Source organism: Hippoglossus stenolepis, chromosome 24 (genome assembly GCF_022539355.2).
Source record: "Hippoglossus stenolepis isolate QCI-W04-F060 chromosome 24, HSTE1.2, whole genome shotgun sequence".
NCBI classification, from domain to species: Eukaryota; Metazoa; Chordata; class Actinopteri; order Pleuronectiformes; family Pleuronectidae; genus Hippoglossus; species Hippoglossus stenolepis.
In genome coordinates this window covers 98,342-117,246 of record NC_061506.1, presented here as the reverse complement: position 1 = coordinate 117,246, position 18,905 = coordinate 98,342, and the positions used below count along the sequence as shown (strand labels likewise).

General features: G+C 41.3%; 3 protein-coding genes and 1 pseudogene across 4 annotated transcripts; all 4 read right to left on the bottom strand.

Moving 5' to 3' along the window:
* Nucleotides 1-283: 283 nt before the first annotated feature.
* Nucleotides 284-8,764, bottom strand: mlpha (melanophilin a). 2 transcript variants are annotated; one of them, XM_047339069.1, is made up of 15 exons: nucleotides 8,586-8,764; nucleotides 7,497-7,610; nucleotides 6,655-6,876; nucleotides 6,455-6,567; nucleotides 6,306-6,350; nucleotides 6,176-6,234; nucleotides 6,012-6,101; nucleotides 5,029-5,128; nucleotides 4,476-4,672; nucleotides 4,239-4,319; nucleotides 3,929-4,153; nucleotides 2,283-2,444; nucleotides 2,003-2,059; nucleotides 1,673-1,718; nucleotides 284-1,457 (listed from the first exon to the last, which is right to left on the bottom strand). In XM_047339069.1, exons 2-15 carry the CDS (start codon nucleotides 7,604-7,606, stop codon nucleotides 1,417-1,419), a joined length of 1,548 nt encoding a protein of 515 aa, XP_047195025.1. In that variant the 5' UTR covers nucleotides 7,607-7,610; nucleotides 8,586-8,764; the 3' UTR covers nucleotides 284-1,416. The 2 variants fall into 2 exon arrangements, with proteins under 2 accessions (XP_047195025.1, XP_035006012.2); XM_035150121.2 differs by having other exon boundaries at nucleotides 5,029-5,131; nucleotides 8,586-8,762.
* Nucleotides 8,765-10,800: 2,036 nt separating this feature from the next.
* On the bottom strand, nucleotides 10,801-12,203 carry LOC118103318 (E3 ubiquitin-protein ligase TRIM63). Its single transcript, XM_035150128.2, has one exon. The coding sequence runs from the start codon at nucleotides 12,193-12,195 to the stop codon at nucleotides 11,134-11,136; it is 1,062 nt and encodes a 353-aa protein (XP_035006019.1). The 5' UTR covers nucleotides 12,196-12,203; the 3' UTR covers nucleotides 10,801-11,133.
* Nucleotides 12,204-14,728: 2,525 nt separating this feature from the next.
* Nucleotides 14,729-16,394, bottom strand: LOC118103651 (annotated as a pseudogene).
* A 940-nt stretch (nucleotides 16,395-17,334) lies between these two features.
* Nucleotides 17,335-18,639, bottom strand: LOC118103619 (CD59 molecule (CD59 blood group)). Its single transcript, XM_035150731.2, has 4 exons — nucleotides 18,489-18,639; nucleotides 17,998-18,099; nucleotides 17,834-17,907; nucleotides 17,335-17,667 (listed from the first exon to the last, which is right to left on the bottom strand). The coding sequence occupies exons 1-4, from the start codon at nucleotides 18,541-18,543 to the stop codon at nucleotides 17,545-17,547; spliced, it is 354 nt and encodes a 117-aa protein (XP_035006622.1). The 5' UTR covers nucleotides 18,544-18,639; the 3' UTR covers nucleotides 17,335-17,544.
* Between the last annotated feature and the right edge of the window lie 266 nt (nucleotides 18,640-18,905).

Below are 18,905 nucleotides of genomic sequence, written 5' to 3'. Positions count from 1 at the left end.
AAAATGTGAAACACATTAACACTGTTTTATTTTGAAGGCGGGTACTTGTTTCCAGTCCGTTATATTTGAGTTCAAATTGTTTATGAATTTTATTGTTTAATTTGAGTTTAATATTTTATAAATCCAGTTTCATAAGATTCAAATGAAATACAATGTTAAGTACTTTTTATTATAAAATTAATTACAGTTATTTACTTTCTTATATTCAGGTAAAAAACACATTGTATCTATTTACAAATAAAATCTGTAAAACGTGTGTGAAATAAAGGATCAATACATCACAAAGAGGTTCATAGTTTATTGATCAGAACATTGAGGTCAACAATCTGAAATCAATAAGAGAAACTAAACGTTTAAATGTTCTTATACTGATCAATAATATCCAGCTGGTGATGGTTCAGTAATTTATTCAACAAATGGAAACGAGAGAAAACCGTTATTAATTAGTTTTTACTGACATTGATTTGACATCATTCAATAAATTTGACTTCTCGACTTTTCCACAAACAGATTGATAATATTGATTTATTTAAGCTGTTTAAGTATTGTTTTTATATCATTGTCTTTAAATGTATTATTTATTCATGTAACTTGGTGAAAAACTTAAAACGTTTTTCACCAGCTGATTAATCTGTGAATGTATTTTGATTTTTTTATATGGTTTTAACATCTATTATCTTATTTTATGAACTTTTTCTAAATATATTTTCAGGCCTGTGAAAGAATAAATGATGAATTTATTCTTTAAAACGTTTTTATTTTTTAAATATTTGTTTCTTTATCTCAGTACGTTTTTAATTTCATATATGTAACAAATGTTTTACTCTATAGTTTTAAGGACGTGGGTTTGTATTTTATTATTTTATTTTGTAATTTATTGACACATAAGTAATCAAACATATATTTAACTGCATAGAATTAATATATAAACTGAAATGTGTCCGTTTGTTAGGGTTAGTTTGAGGATAAAATAATATTGATACATAACATTTTTACTTTTGCAATTGTTATACATTTTTTAAACGTTATATTCTGTTTAGACTTGATGAAGCTCCGCCCTGTCAGATGATTGAAAGCTCCAGAAAAGATGTTTACATTTTAAATGACCCATGTGGGTCACAGTAGTCTCCTTGACTTGTACACTGTAAAACAAAACGTCTGTTTTAACTAGTTCTCTTATTAGTGCTCTTTAGTTTTTCAGGTTCTCAGGGTCGTGCTTCTCAGGTTCACTTATTCTCAGATTCCCTGGTTCTCTGGTTTTTCTGTTTCGTGGTTCTCTGGCTCTAGATTTAGGGTTCTCTTGTTTTAGGGTGTTTAGGTTTTAAGGTTCTCTGGTTCTGGTGTTCTCTGGTTCTGGTGTTCTCTGGTTCTGGTGTTCTCTGGTTCTGGTGTTCTCAGGTTCTGGTGTTCTCTGGTTCAGTAAACGTTGTTTGATCTCCACTGTGCTCCGTTAGTTTCTGTCAGAAAAAAGAAAAGTTTATGAAAACATTGACGTTTTATGCGTTAATATATTTTTTGTAAATTTAATGAATGATGCTGAAGTTTCAACATAGAACAGAACGTTTTAACAGAACTTTGCTCAGAACATTTCATATCAAATAATTCTGTCATGAAACCAGCTGTGAACTTATTTTAATCAATAATCATTAAACTAAACCAAAGGATTTCTTACTGGACAGATCCTGAGTGGATTTCTTCCTCTGATGAGATCCTGGAGTCTGTAAAAATATTTAACATCATTTAAATTATTATAAAAATATGTAACATTAATTTAAATTATTATACAAAATATTTAACAATTTATTTAAATTATTAATCTATAACTTCAGAACTCATTCTAATTATGATTCAAGATTAAAATCTCATGAGGATCGACGTTTTCATAATTCCAAGTTAAAACCTCATAGTTATATATCAATATTGTTACATTTTCTTTGTATCAATAAAAAGAAAGGAAAGTTATCTTCTGTTAGTAATAAAAAAATTAATATAAATATCGTACCTTCTTCTTGGAACCTGCGGCGCTCAGAGCCGCGATTTTACTCTCGATATCAGAAACCTGACATAAATAAACAATAAAAACAATACAATAAAAATATATATTAATAGTTATAAGATTAAGTTTCATTTAGAATCATGTACACTGTAAAATGATATATATAATATAAATGAGTAGTTTCAGTTTATTATTTATATATAAACCCTGATAATTATCATAATGATATATATTATGTTATTATTTATAATTTGACGCTCTGCTGCAGGTGTGACTCTGGACCCACCTCGCTCTCTGCGCTCTGGACTCTGGCGGCTGTGAGCGCCACCACGTCCTCCAGATCCGACAGCTCAGAGTCCGTCGTCCCTCCAAAATGATTTTTGGCGCTCTGCTCCAGTTTCCGAAGTTTTGTCTCCAGTTCGTATGACTGACCAGTGGTGATGTACACCTGCGCAGGTAAGAGGACAAACACTCCTGAGTCACCAGAGAGGGCGCTAACATGTTAACACACCTGTGATAATGATGGTGACAGGACTGAGAATCGTTTTACAACATACTGATGTACAAACTGTTTCAATTCCAGAAAACCACACGTAGTTTTCACATAATCATATGTAACATTTCTTATTATTAGTGTTATACTATTAGAACTATATAATATTTTTATAATAATAAATAGACCCAAATATTCTTAGTGTATTCATGAATGTTCAGTATGTTGTGTCAGATACTCGGATGTGTTGTTTGATAGACGGACACACAGCAGCCAGGACATTGAAGCCATCCACACGTAGTTGTCATGCATCAGACGAGGCAGGGGGCGGGGCTTAGTTTGACCTTCAGACAGAGACGTTAGGGGGAAACGAGGCGTGCAGTTCATGTTTGAATCTTACATTTTCCTCAAGTTCCCTGAAAGCATCATCTGCTTGCTTTACATCAGTCCCTACTAAGTGAGATCTGTCGGTCGGCTCTGAGAGGCCGTACTCGACCATTGCGTTTTCTGTGGCATTAATGGTTCTCAGGACCTCAGTGGTGAGGTCACAGAGGGCGGCGGCAGTTGATCTCTGAAAGCCATGTAGAGGGACAGATGTTAGCAGCTAGAAAACAACATCGGATCCTGAAGCAGCCACTGGCCTGGACCACGATATGACCATGTAGACGAGGGTCTGTCTATCGTTTACTCCATTTCACTTCGCTTAGTTGTCGTCCAGGCTGATCCAGAACCCCCTAACCCTAACCCTAACCCAGTCTGCTTCACCTTCACATTAAAAGTTAAGTGGCAGGAAGCAGCTTGTTAGTGGAGGAGTCATGCAGCGGTTAACCCTAACTTACTCAGTAACCAACCAACACACTAACTAACCCCCTAACCCCTAACCCCCCATGATTGACATTAAAATGAAGAATCCACATCTGAAACTAACTACCTAACTAGCTAACCAACCCCAACTAACACACCAACTAACAAACTAACTAACCCTTAATAACTAACAAACTAACGGACACTCACTTACCTACTAACTAACTAACAAACTAATTAACCAACTAACCCTAACTAACTATCATTAACGAACATTAACTAACCCTAACCCAACTAACTAACTAACTAACCTTAGCTAACATTAACGAACCATAACTAACATGAACTATCTAACCTTAAGTAACTAAATATGTCTAACCCTTCAACCGTCTTAGGAATTTAACGATACGTCGATGTAGTGATTTATATCAATATAAATGTATATAGTACAAACAACAAGTTTATAAATATAGCAATTTAAATATTGTGACTATAATCTATACATAAAGATGTAGTTATACTTTTACAAAACTTCATAATAAGCAGAGAAGAAATAAAACCCTCGCAGCTTCGGAGTGAATGTTATTTTGTGTCAAACAGGTAACAGCTGTCGTGACCTCTGACCTCTGACCTACCTTCTGAGCCTCGGTCGGGACCTCGTCACTGGACGAGCTCAGTTCTTTGACCTTCAGGGAACCCAGAGTCACGGCAGCGCCGCGGGCGCCGGCTGCACCTTTACCCAGAGGGAAGGGCTTCTTCTCGTCGTCCGATGACAAGCCCTTATCGCTCAGGTTTCCCGCCAACTCGTTCAACTTCCTGCGCAGCTTGTCCTCCTCGTTCTGAGCGGACGGAGTGGGCGCCTGACGAAGACAAATGGAGACGTGATGTAAAGAATAGATTTGAATTTTGATGATATTTATTAATCGGTGTTGAAGCCGACGTCACCTCGTCGCCGGGCGTCATCTTCTCCTCCAGACGACTTAACAGACTCTCGATGGCCGACATGCGTTTGCTCAGCTCGTTTATCTGCGACATCGAAAAAGACAAACTGTCATGTTTCTACTCTTCATCACAAACAAACTGTTTCCCTGGCAACAGAAACACATTTTCAGTTTTCACAGTGAGAAGTTTTTATTTTGATGTGACGTTAGATTTGATCGCGACTTGGTCGTATGTTCTTACAGGCGGGGCTTGTCCCAGGGTCTCCTGAGACGACGCTCTGCTGTTCTTGCGGCGGTGGGGGGGCTGCTGGTACATGGGGGGGGGGTACCTCGGGTACTCATCCTCATCGGAGGTATCAACGTACTGTTGCCTAGCAACCGACGAGCTGATCTTAGACAGTGAACGAGTCCGCACCATCCTGCTCTCCGCATTGTCCTCTGATCACACACAGTAAATATATACAGGTAAATATCCATGTATAAAAAATACATGAAACAGATGTATTATTTTATTATTATAAATTATTATTATAAATATTAACACAAAGATTAAAATGTGACATTTAATGAAAAATAAAATGAATCAAAATAAATTTTAAATCTAAATTAAATGAAAAATTATATTAAAAATACATATTATACCTATAATAACACAAATACTTCATACTTATTATTGGGATTATTAATAATAATAATATAATACTTGCTCTATAGTACATAATTAATTTGTAGTACTCTCTTGTTCTCTGTGGTACTGTAGTAGTGTATTACTTTTTATACTGTGAAGTACTGACCGGGCCTCATGGCGTACCGATCCAGACTCTTCCTGCGGTTGCCACGGTGATTGTACGTCTCATAGTCAGCGTCATTCCTGTAAAATCGATCTTCCTGCATCTGCTGAGGAAGTGAGTCATGTGATCACAACAGGAAGTGTCACAAGGTGTGTGTTTGGGTGTCGTGTTCAAGTGTGTGTTGTGTTCAGGTGTGTGTCGTGTTCGGGTGTGTGTCGTGTTCGGGTGTGTGTCGTGTTCGGGTGTGTGACGTGTTCGGGTGTGTGACGTGTTGGTGTGTGGCGTGTTCGGGTGTGTGACGTGTTCGGGTGTGTGTCGTGTTCGGTGTGTGTGTCGTGTTGGTGTGTGACGTGTTCGGGTGTGTGACGTGTTGGTGTGTGGCGTGTTCGTGTGTGAGCGTGTTGGGTGTGTGGCGTGTTGGTGTGTGTCGTGTTCGGTGTGTCGTGTTCGGGTGTGTGTGTCGTGTTGGGTGTGTGCGTGTTCGGGTGTGTGTCGTGTTCGGGTGTGTGGCGTGTTCGGTGTGTGTGGCGTGTTCGGGTGTGTGTGACGTGTTCGGGTGTGTGTGACGTGTTCGGTGTGTGACGTGTTCGGGTGTGTGTCGTTTCGGTGTGTGCGTGTTCGGGTGTGTGGCGTGTTCGGGGTGTGTGTCGTGTTCGGGTGGCGTGTTGTTGTGTCGTTTTGGTGTGTGGCGTGTTCGGGTGTGTGGCGTGTTGGGTGTGTCGTTTTCGGGTGTGTGGCGTGTTCGGGTGTGTGGCGTGTTCGGGTGTGTGTCGTTTTGGTGTGTGACGTGTTCGGTGTGACGTGTTGGTGTGTGGCGTGTTGGTGTGTGGCGTGTTCGGGTGTGTGGCGTGTTCGGGTGTGTCGTGTTCGGGTGTGTGACGTGTTCGGGTGTGTGTCGTGTTCGGGTGTGTGACGTGTTCGGGTGTGTGTCGTGTTCGGGTGTGTGACGTGTTCGGGTGTGTGTCGTGTTCGGGTGTGTGACAGACCTGCACAGATGTTCGTCGTGAATGAGGAAAATATTCCTCGGAGTCAAAGTCAAGCGGATGAACTGACAGCAGACGTTTACTCTTCCTCATCTGACAATAAAAACAGGAAGTTAAATCTGCGTCGTCTCGTCATGATAACATTCTTTATATTTTGAAATTCGTACCACTTTGTAGCGCTGAGCCTCGGACTCGCCGTGGTCGTCCTCGTTAACGTTGCCCATGTCTGCAGAGACGGAGACAGAATCTTAGGGACTGAGACAAATAACACAATCAGCCGTTTTATTGTGAACTCACAGTTACGGACGTCCGGCATACTCTGTGTGTCATCATCACGACCACCTGAGGAGACGCCACACTGATCAAACACCATGGACAAGTGAGACAGATGAATGATGGACAGGTGAAGGTGTAATAATTGTAATGACGTTGTCATGATGACTCACCGTCCCCGTTCAGCCTCTTGTACAACGACCTCATGACCTTGGCGCTGCCGAAGCGTTTGAATCGGTTTCTGACGTTGTCATGGTACCAACCCACAGTGCCGATCTTCAACACCCTGTACACACAACACCAGACCATGTGGGTGGAGTCTGACCTGCTTGTGTGGGTGGGGTCTAACTAGACAGTGTGGGTGGAGTCTCACCTGGTCATGCGGCAGTTATCACACACCCAGCCGTGCTCCTTCTTGTTGTAGCGGCTGCAGGATTTGCACGTGTACATGCGACAGTCGAGACACTGACGTTTACTGTTGACCAGGAACTTGAACGGTTGAAGACAACGAATACACATAGAGTCCGACAGTTGACTCTGAGAACCCAACAACTCTCGCTTCGTGTCCTCCTTCTCAATTTGAGTCTTCAAGTCGCTGCAAAACAAGCAAACCATCAATAACCGGATCAATTATGTAAAATTAATTAGATTTAAATTTAAATAAGGTTGTATGCGTTTTACAGACAAACCTCAGAGGAGGGGGGTAGGGTTAAATCTGATAGGAGGCGGGGTTAAATCTGATCGAATGGGTGGTGCTCAATCTGATCGGGTGGGGCGGGCCGTGGTCGCATGATGTTGGGGTTCAAACGTGTGACGCTGGTGAATCAGTGAATGACATTAAAATAAAAAATGTCAGACTCTGACATCATCAGTGTCAATGTGGTTGTCATGGCGATGATCAGATGTTACAGAGGACTCACAGTGAAGCCTGTTGTTTATTGATCAGGTCTGTATTGATCATCAGTGATCACAGGAAACTAATGTTGACCATTTAATGTGTGTGTGTGTGTGTGTGTGTGTGTGTGTGTGTGTGTCTGCCCCCGGGGCTGATGGGAGCTGGAGTCCTCAGTGGAAACAGAGGAGTCTTTGTGAGCTTCCTGTTTTCTCTGCTCCGTGTGACTGAGCCGTGATCGACTGAACAACAACGTCTTTCACTCCGAGCTCCACCAGAGGAAATCAGCTCTGATCGATAAACTGATCAATACAGGAACTTACCCCAGTCGCACCTCCTCTTTTTTCCGAAGGTTAAAATCTCGTTGAATCACCTCCCAGACGTGTTTTGCTTCTTCGTCCGACAGACGAGAAAGATCCAGTTTTCGCTCCATGATGCTGAAATGATGAAAAACTGAACAAGTCACTCACAGGATCAATATCAGCTGATCACCATGACAACACTGTTAATTATAACATGATTAATAATGATGGAGTTCCACAGGGTTCCACTGTCGGCCCCTTATAGTTCATTTAAGATGAAGCTAAATGAAGAGAAAAACATTTAAAGAACAAGTTGGTAGAATAAATACATTTATAAGTTTGTAGTTACAAAGAAAAATATTTGAATACCTGTGAAGAAAAAGTCAAGGAATTATATTATGTTAATATGATGTCACAAAGATGATGTCATAGCATCCAGCTGATGACGGACAGATTAGGTGACTATCAAGTGCATTGTTGGAAATATTGGACAGTTTTTGGACAAAACTTTGTTAGCGACGACAGAAACTTTATAAGAGAGAAACTGAAATGTTGCTGAAAAATAAACAGTTCTGTTTTTTCGAAAAAGTGAAATTTACTGAAGTGAAGTTTTAAATTGAAACAACTAATTTAACTTTTATTGATATCTGTTAAATTAAAACACTTTTTTACCAGATATTTTCTGTGGGAGATTTGGTTCATTTGAGGGAATAAAAGAATAAAAAAGTTAAAAAAGATGAAAGATGAACATTTTACACTTTTCCTCTAAAACATCATAGAAGTTGTGAAGTTGCCGGTTGCTCGTGAGTCGCAGTTCGTCACCACGCCCTGAAGATTTTAACTAACCTTTAATCTATGATTTACACCTTCAAAATAAAAGACAAACTGATGGCAGAGTTTTCTTCTGTTTTATCAGATTAATTTGATCAATAAGTTTATTTGACAATAACTAAAAAGAAAAACTAATAAAATCTAACGAGAAGACATAATAAATAAAGACAGATAAAGAGAAGGTTTTACAGTGTTGTGATTCACTGTAAAACTATGGAACTCAAGTAATTAAGTTAAAACTAATAAGTTAGAAAATGAGATTAAAGAAAATCAACTGACCGTGTTTGTGAGGCTCGTCACGACGATCTGATGAAAAGTCTGAGTTTGAACTGAGCTCAGAGTCACATGATCACATGATGAGCTCCTCCTGACAGAGACACACAAAGACACACACAATGCTGCAGGGCGCACACACACACACACAAATTATTTTATAACATCCGATGTGGAGAGTAAAAGTTGTAATTTACAATAATTAAATCACAATAAATAATTTGACCAGAAAACTTAATGACAATATAGCTCAGAGAAAATGTTGTAAAGTTATAATTTTATATTAAAAAGGGCTAACCCCTGAAATAACACTCACACTGTGAGATGTACTTGCTGAATGTCACCACAGGAGGGCGCTCAGACATTAGAACCCTGTTTATTAAGAGAACAGAATTTATCTTAAGAAACTTTTTAACACAACTGAATCAGACTTTTAAATAACAAATAATACAAATATTTCATTTAGTTCTTATTTTTTAATGTCTATTTAATGTATTTATGTTTATTTTATTTTTTATTGTTGATGTTTACATTACATTTCATTTAGCTGAGGGTATTCAGTACACAGTGTACTACATGTGAGGGTATTCAGTACACAGTGTACTACATTGTTGGTGTTTAGGTAACGTAATTTTATTTTCCACATATTTACTTGTAAACAATTTTTTTTTTACTTACATCAGTGTTAGAACAGAATCTTTGATTCACTTTGTTTCAGTTTCATGTTAATCACAAAAACAGAATCGTTAAAATCATTACAAATTTTAGAAATCATTAAAATAAATGGAATCATAATCAACCCTGACCCGAAACATTAAAACTAGTTCAAATCATTAATCATCAAGCTGTATGTTCTGTTAAAAGCAGCTCAAGTGAAACCTGATAGAATACTTATAGTACACTGTGTACTCAATACCCTCACATGTTAGGGTCACCCTAACCCTAACCCTGATTTGTGGTTAATAATTGTTTCTATTATTTAAGAGAAGAGTCGTTAAATCTTTTTAAAGTCTGATGAATTAAATTAAAAATAAACGAACAGAGATCAGCTGTTCACTGTTTATATTTAACTTCAGCTCAGACTCAACATGATCCTCTGTGTCGTGCACTTCCTGTCTCAGTCTATGTCCTCGTGCACGTTTGTCAGGATGTGGACATACCAGTTGCAGTGGGGGGGGTGTACACACATATATATATATATATATATACACACACACACACACACACACACACACACACACACACAAGAGAGAAACATGAGCCACAAACTGATTTAACTCAGATCAACAAAAATAAATAAAATTAAATGTGACGCAAACGTTTCTGACAGACGCACAAAAAATTTAATTAACCAAACTGATGACAAAACAAGAAAATAAAGAACAAAAGACACTTCAAAGACACAATGAGACGTCAAAATAAAACATTACAGAAAATGAGACACAGCAACAAAACTTGTTTTTGACTTTTAAAACAATTAAAATGTAAATTCTATCTCATGACGTCACAGTTAAATTTATAAATAAAGACGTCAACAGGAAGTTAAACAACAACAAATAATATCACACACATAAACACTGACGTCTATTCAAGTGTGTGTGTGTGTGTGTGTGTGTGTGTGTGTTTCCGTCACATCAGTCGACCGTCTGTCATGGTCCTGACTCAGCTGTTGCCGGGTCAACAAGGTCGTTCAGGATCTGGTTTCTTTTTTGTCTCATGATCTGAGTCCAACATGTAAAATGTCTCGTGTCTGACGGAGACGTGGTCAAACAGAAGAAACGGGAACAAACTTCTGTTTGATTAAAGAAACCAAAGATTCAATGGACTTGTATCTGTTGTCACTTCCTGTTCCAGAGGATTTAAATTCAACAATCAGACGTCAGGAAAGTCGTCTCGTTATCCGTGTCTCTAACCACGTTATCAGGGGGCAAATGTGACGTGATTCAGGTTTGAAGCTGCTCGACATCTTTGTCCTCATGTTTCCCAGCATGCCTCAGTCCAGCTGGGTCACCCTCTGAAACTCAACCCGTCTATTCTGGTCCGGTAAAAATAACTTGCGTTCACCAGACGACTAAACAAGGCCAGGAGGCGTTCACTGACCCGGTAAATATAGGAAACATGTGCACCGCTAAATACAGACACAGAGGGAGACTCCCCGGGAATTTAAATCAAACTTTATTTACAACATTATCACTAACAGTCTGAACAAAGAGACAACACAGAGTTTTTAGTTTTATTTATTTCTTGATTTTTATTTTTCACTGAGAAAAGACGACTACAAACCACACTCAACAATCAAATTGTATTCACACCTGAAGACAGTTACACAGTTCAGTCCAGAAAAAACATCCAAATACAAAAGTATAAAAAATCTAATACAAAATAGAAAGTTTCAAACCTTTCTGAAAAAATTGCACAACTCGTTTATTTCAACGTGAAACCGAAGTTTGTGAAGAAGCAGCAGAAACAAAGTGACTTCCTGTCGTCATCCTGGTCGTCAACTTTCCCCGTCTGTTTTGGTCATGTGACCAGGATCAACTGATTCTGTCAGTTTTTACTCTTCGTCCTCGCCGTCCTGTCTGAAGTCCATGTGAGCGAGCAGCGTCTCCACCTCCTCCGTGTTGAGCCTCAGGTGTTCCATGCTCTCGTAGCCTGCTTCGACTCTTTGCAGGTCAACGCCGCTTGCCGCCTTATGCGCCTCCTCCTGCAGCTGCTTGGCGGTGAGGAGGAACTCTGCAGCGCCGCTGCTCTGCACGCTCTGCTGCAGCTTCTCCTGCAGCTGGTTGCTGAGCTGCAGCTGCTGCTTGTAGCGCTCGGCGAGTGCTCGGAGCGCAGACATCTTGTCCTGCTCCTCGCGGCTGATGTGCTCCAGCAGCTGACCCTTCCTCTCCTCCATGATGGCGTACAACAGGTCAAAGCTCTCGCCCAGGCGTCTCCTCTGCAGCTCGCCATTGTCCTGAATCAGCTTGCAGGTGTCGTCCATCTGCGCCACGACGGCCTGGACGCAGCTGTTTCCTGCAGCCAGCAGCTCCACAGCGGCACACAGCTCGCTCTTTTGGCTCTGGTAGATGGAATGCAGCGGCGACACCTCGCAGTCTTTGTGTTGCCCGAACACCTTGCACATGGAGCAGGTCGGCGTCTGGCATGTGATGCAGTAGATGTTGATGCGTTCTTCCTCGTGCTCCTTACACATGGGCTCCTTGGTGTCTTTGTCCTTCAGGGGCGGGTCCTCGCCATTTCCACTGCGGCTCTCCTGCTGCTGCTTGTAGATGTCGATGATGTTCTCCACCAGCAGGTTCCTCTGCAGCCCGTACACACCGTGGCGGTCAAGCATTACCTCGAAGCGACAGGTGGGGCAGCGGAAGGTGCCACCAGAGAAGTGGTAGGGGTTGCGGGACTCGTAGAGGTCGTTGGCGCAACTGCGACAGAGGTTGTGTTGACAGGGCAGGATGACCACGGGTTTGTTGAACATGTCGAGACAGATTGGACAACTCAGCTGCTTCTCCAGACTCTCCATGGCACTGAGCGAACGCATCACCTGACTCGTCTGGATGTCCATCGTCTGCTTCTTCTTCTCTCTGTGGTTTATTTTCGTCTGCCGCTGCCTGGAGCCCATCGCCTTTATACCCCTCACCCCCCTGACCCCCCGCCGGCTGTTTGTCAAACTGATTGGGAGAAAATAGACTTGGCTCCGCCCCCTGCTGCACAGACCTTACTGAGGACCAGGCCCCCCCTCAACCCCCTCACCCCTCCCTCCTGCAGAGACGTTTCATGAAGCCTTTGATCTCTAAACATTTCATCAAATGAATCAATGTATTAATTAAACAAATTTATTTACATGTTTAACTTTGTAAACAACCAAACAGCAAGTGAAGCTTCTACGTTTAAACTGAACTGAAACTCGACCTTTGACCCCCAACGTTCCAGTGTATTTGGGGTAAGGATGAGTTACACAACAACAGCAGAGTCTGAAGTAAACACTTGTCATGTGCAGCAACTTGTGTAACAACCTCATGAAATCAGTTTCCACATGTTCAGCAACAACAGAGCAACATGTTCAGCAACATGTTCAACAACAACAACAGAGCAACATGCCATGTGACTGCATTTGAAGCAGCTGTATCAGTCTCAATTTAACGTCCTATCTTCGTCACGTTCTCGTCGTCACGTTCTCGTCACACACACACACACAGGCTAACTCTTGTGTACTTGAGAATTTTGTCTGACATACGTACGACCTGTCATCACCTACGTGGGCTGCGTCTCCCTGTACTTGACTCTGGTTGGTTTGTCTGACGTGGCTGTGTTGTCAGGTGGGGGGGTGGTCTGAGGAACCTGATCTCACCAAGATGTGACAGTCCTGAGTTTTTAAATCAATCAATCAATCAATCAATCACATTTTATTTGTATAGCCCATATTCACAAATCACAATTTGTCTCATAGGCTTTAACAAGGTGAGACATCCTCTGTTCTTAACCCTCAACAAGAGTAAAACTACTAAAACCCTAAAAAAGGTAAAGAAGGTAGAAACCTCAGAGACACATGTGAGGATCCGTCTCCCAGGACGGACAGAAGTGCAATAGATGTCAAGTGTAAAGGAGAACATCAAGATAAAGGTTTTAACAGCATTGATGAGGGTAAACATTTTGAAGCATAACTGAAGGTCAATGAATTGATGGATTATTGTCAGTAATGGTCGAGTATCTGAGGAGAAATACTATGTATCAAGCAGTCCTGCTGCAATCATAGTCCATGGTCAGCTGCCACCACGATCAGGATCCACCATCAAGATCGGATGCCACTATAGTCCACAGTCATTGTCCACTGCCGCCATTAGGATCCATCATCAGCTGCCACCTCGGTCGTGGTCCACCACCATTATCAGATGCCAGCACGATACAGAATCCGCCATACTGGATCCACCATTACGATCTCTGATACGCGATCCACAGATCCTAATCCACGATGTGGCCACAGCCGCGGCCCTGGATCTGTGGACGATAAGGCAAAGGGCCTCCGGGGAAGAAGTCAAGTCAGTAACAAATCAAGTTTGGAGTGAATAAGTGATGTGATTGGACGGCTTCTTCGTTCAGGAGACATCAGGTTTCCGTCGGAGCTTGAATAAGATGTTTGATTGGCTCTTGAACACATTCCAGGGTCTTTTAAAGAGATCTAGTCCTGTTGCCATGGTTACTCATAGTGAAATGCTGGGAGCCAATCAGAGAGAGTCTCTATTACCTGCCTGTCATTCAGACTCTGTCCTCGTTTCTTCCCAGAATGCTTTGAGAGGCCCCAGGCCGCTGTCATGGAGGCCAGAGTCCAGAATGAGGTCTGTATACTTTAAGTTCACATCGACCTTCATTTAAATAAGAAACGTCGAAGAATTAAATTCAATTGGAAATATTTTTTATTTTACTGATCAGATTAAAAATATTTTTGATAAATATTTCTAAAATTTAAAATGTTTTTTCAAAGAGTTTAGTTTCAGTTACATCACACCCCCCTCCCCGTGTGCCTGTGACCTTTGACCTCTGATATGTTTGCGTCTCACACACACACACACACTAAAGTGTCAGATTAAATTAAGTTAGTTTCTTCTGATTTTTATTTTATTTGATGAAGAAAAGTGTTCAAGATTAAAAAAATCTCTTAATTGATGTTGAACTTGAAAGTCAAAAGGGTTAGGGTTTTGACCCCTAACCCTAACCACTAACAAAAACGTCTTAAATGAATCAAATATACAAACATCATATAAACAAATTTACATAATTCAACACAACATGAAAACAAAAGATGAAAACACAATACAACACAACATGATAACAGAATACAACACAACACAATAATACAACAACACAACATACACACAACACAACAATGTCATCACAACGTGATGTGAAATGTCACAAGCTTAGTAATGTTCATCCTCGTTGGTCAGTACATCAGGACGACCAGTAGGTGGCACTGCTGTGGTGCCGCTGGTGATCGGCGCTGCAACACGTCCTTAAAGCTTCTATCAGATAATATATGAATATAATATTATATTATAAATTATTATTTATATATAATATATATTTCCACAGGAACTCCAGAGTAGTCGATGTGTAAACAACAGCAGGAAATTGTCAGGATTTCTGCGAGCGAGTGGGGGGGTTGATGACGCTTGTAAAATGACACAAAAATGAAAAAAAGAAAAAAGTGTCAGGATGAAAAGTGGAGTCACACACATAGAAGATAAAGACAAAGATGAACCAAGAGTTTGTGGTTAAAAGAACTGACGACGGCCTCGATGTAAAAAAACAAACATGTGATCTCTGCAGCAGAGGTAATACGTCACTTCCTGTCTGCGGCTCCGCCCCTCACATGAATCCTGTTTATTGTGAGTCTGAGCAGAAAGTCTCCTGCTGCTTCATGTGTGAAAGATAAACTGTGGAGAAAGTCCAGAGATCCTCTGCAGCTCATCTCTGAAAATGGTTTGTGAGTCTCTGTGTTTACATCAGGATGCTGTTGTCCATTATGGTCACAGCCGAGTAGTCAGTGTCGTGGCGTGCGAGGTGTGGATAGTGTGGCGAGCCCGGTCCTGGGGGAGTACCTGAAGATGAACTCCTTCATGAGGTTGTAGCGGTAGTTCCTGTTCAGGAGGTTCTAGAGGACAGGGTTGACGCAGCAGTGGACCAGAGACAAACACTGCGTCACGTGTAACTTCATGTCCAGGAAATTCTCCAGGTGGCAGCTCAACGGCAGAACGGTCAGCAGAGACAAGGTGTCCAGCAGCAGGATGGCGTGCAGCGACAACAAGCACGCCAGGAAGACCACGATGGTGGGTGACGATAATACGGCGGCTGATGCAGTGTTCCTGGTTTGATGTTAAAGGGATTGCTGTGGCCAGTAGCAGGTAGAAGATGGTGATGACGGGGAAGGGGATGGCGAAGCCGAGGATGATGAAGCTCAGCTGGACTCCTACCATCAACACCCTCGGGTTGTCAGGCGGGTAAACCGGCTGACAGACGGCACCATCACAGTGTGTCGAAGTCACCGCCTGCAGGAAGTAGATGTCAGGGAAGGATGCCACCAGCGCCAGCATCCACACCAAGATGCAGATCAGTTTAACAATAAAATAACCCTAACCCCACAAAGCTGCTTCAGACCTGAGCTCCTCAGTTCTCTGGATCTTCTCTGGAGGATCAGACTCAGTTTGTCTTCCTCCTCCTGAGCTCCTGTATAAAGTCTAGATCCAGGAGCAGTGTGAACACAGCAGAGGATCCTCCACTGATTCACTGAGTGAGTGGGGGGGTGAGGAGCTTCTAACACGGGACACAAACATGAAGAAACTAAAACAAATCTCTCTGGTGAAAAAGTGCTGACACACACGATGAAGACACAGACGAAGATGTGAAGAGAGTTTGTGGTGACCAGAGCTGACGACGTGTCAGGTGATGTAAACATGATCACATGACCTCTGCAGCAGAGGTAACATGTCACTTCCTGTCTCACCATGCTAGGAAGTGATGTATGACCACTGACCAAACTGTCAGAAACAGACTCCATGAGGAGGCATGAGGGCCGACGTCCTCTAGTGGGACCCGAGCTCACAGCTCCATTCACCAGAGAACACCAGGACCAGCAGGTCCACCACTGCAGCCTCGCTCTCCTCACAGAGGAGAGCAGGTTCACACTGAGCACATGTGACAGGTGTGAACCAGTCTGGAGATGTCGTGGTGAACGTGAAGCTGCTGTAACATCATGTATGACCAGTTTGGTGGATCAGTGAAGGTCTGAGGAGGCAGATCCTGGGAGGGTCAACAGACCTTCATGTCAACATCAGTGATGATTTAAATCTTTAACCTTTGTTCATCCAGCTCAGAGTTAAAAACTAAAAACAGATATTTGGTTTGAACCGAGACACAAACTCTAATCTACGATTTAACTCGTCACCATTCAAAGAAACTCACTCAAACTGAAGAGTCCAAGTCCTGATCCTGATCCAGGTCCGTCCCGGGTTAAATCTGGATCCAGAAGCAGGACAGAGTCCAGGTCAGAGAGAGAGAGAGTTTTTTGGGGGGATGGGCAGTGGACCAGACTACTGTGAGGCAAATGAGGGGGGGTTCGGTCTTTCAAAACTTAACACTTTATGTTGCATCTATAATGATGTACTACTATATATAGTGTATATATAATGTTTATGTTTAATGTATATATATATAATATATATATATGTTTCAATTATTTCACTTAGTAAAAATGTGAAGTATCTTTGTAATGATAATGAAAACACCGCCTGTTATAGATGAATCGTTAGAAAATGATAAATATTGATTGTACTCTGTGATGTCAGCTGACATGTTAATGAGCCAGGCAGCTCCTCCTCCTCACTGTGGCAGCCAATCACACAGCACAGAGCCCAAAGGGGAGGGGTTTAAACATGTGATTGGACCCAGTGTCAATGAAGTAAAAAAACAATGGTCTGATCCCAGAGAAACTACCAAAGTACTGCCGAGTCCAGTACATGTTTGAAAGTAACTGTAAATATACTACACTACTACAAAACATTTCACTACTCTGTATTGTTAAAATACTACACTATACTGTTAAAAATACTACTCTGTACTGTAAAAGATATTACTACTCTGTACTGGTAAACATTTAACTACACTGTACTGTTACAAATACTAGACTGTAAAACAAGCACTCTAATTCAACTAACAACCAAGTAAGGTGCAAAATATTTAAAATCAAATTGAATAAAAATTGCAATTTCTGGTTTGTAAAACTTTATTTAATCTGAGGTCATTTACAGACAGTTTTTTTTCAGGTTTGTTAAACTTTATTACAGGTAACATGAACGAGTGAACATGTGAATGTGAGCATGTGAATGTGAACTTGTGATGAATGAGTGTCTGTTAGAGAAGCTGCTGTTGTAATGTTCGCTTTGTGTTTCAGGCACTGGGAGGCGCTGTTCATGCCTCAGTGGATGCACCACCACATGACGACCACAGAGGCTAGCAGACCAATCAGAGAGCTCGCTGCAGAGGAGGGGGCGGAGTTACACAGGTCCGAGTTGCAGCACTTGAATGTGAAACTGGAAACCTGTGAATTATTGATAATTTTATAAATCCATCAGTGAAGCTGTTTAATAGGATAGTACATACAGGTGTAAACAGATTCATACAGGTCAGCACCATCTGTAGATGCTTCATTTCAGACCCTGAACAACAGTGATGTCTTTTATTTTGAAGGTTGTTTCAGTTCTTACCTGAGGAAACATCTGGGCCAAACGACTGTACTCACAGTCGGAATACTTGAGACACTGACGGTATGTCATCCCACCTGCAACACAAACACTGATGTCAACTCTGCGCCACTGGTTATGGGACAGGTACATAAAGGTGGAACAGGTGTACAGACGTTGTGACGTACTTCTCTCGCTGAGTGTCAGACAGGCATCGTCATAGCTACAGTCTCGTTGTTTGGCGCAGCTGGCTGTATAATCTTTACAGCTGTAACAACGAATGGCTGATCCTGAAACAACAAACAAAGCTGTTAGCTTAGCTTAGCATACACAGTGGTAACAAACAGCCTGGTTGTGTCCACAGGTTTTGTGTGTGTCTGTGGACACTGATGACACCAGTCCTCATGTAACCTCACAACTCATTATGTTAACCCCCCCCCCCACCTACACACACACGTTATAATGAGGAGAGGCATCAGTTGATACCAAGCATTTACATTGATAAAAAATGAATGAATAGATAAACTTATAAATACAAAATAAGTAAATGTTATTTTCTGATTAAGTTAAAAAGTTCATCATCAATGATTCCAACATTATTGTTATTATTATTATTATTATTATTATTATTATCATTATCATTATTATTGATTATTTGAATCAATCAAATCAAACGTACCCAGTCCGATGAGAGCGGAGCAGATCAGCACACACATCCACAGGGAGCGCTTCATTTTCACCACAGCACAGCAGAGAACCAAGTGGAGAACAGACGACAGTGAACACTGACCTCAACTCAGTTGACAGACAGCTGAGACATCAGAGGCCACGCCCAGTGGGAGGAGCCACAGTGTAGGTTAGAAACACACGTTAGAAACACGTTAGAGACATATGTTAGCGAAAAAACACGTTAGAAAGAAACATGAGAAAAGAACACGTACGTTTTTCCAAATTAAAATTTTTAAGATGTGTTGAATTTTTAGACGCAAAACATGAAGAAAGGCGTTGCTTAACAGAGAATGTATCAAATCATGATCCTTTAGCGCCACCATCAGGTCACAACCTTAATGTATAGTTGTAGTTTCTGATCAGTTAG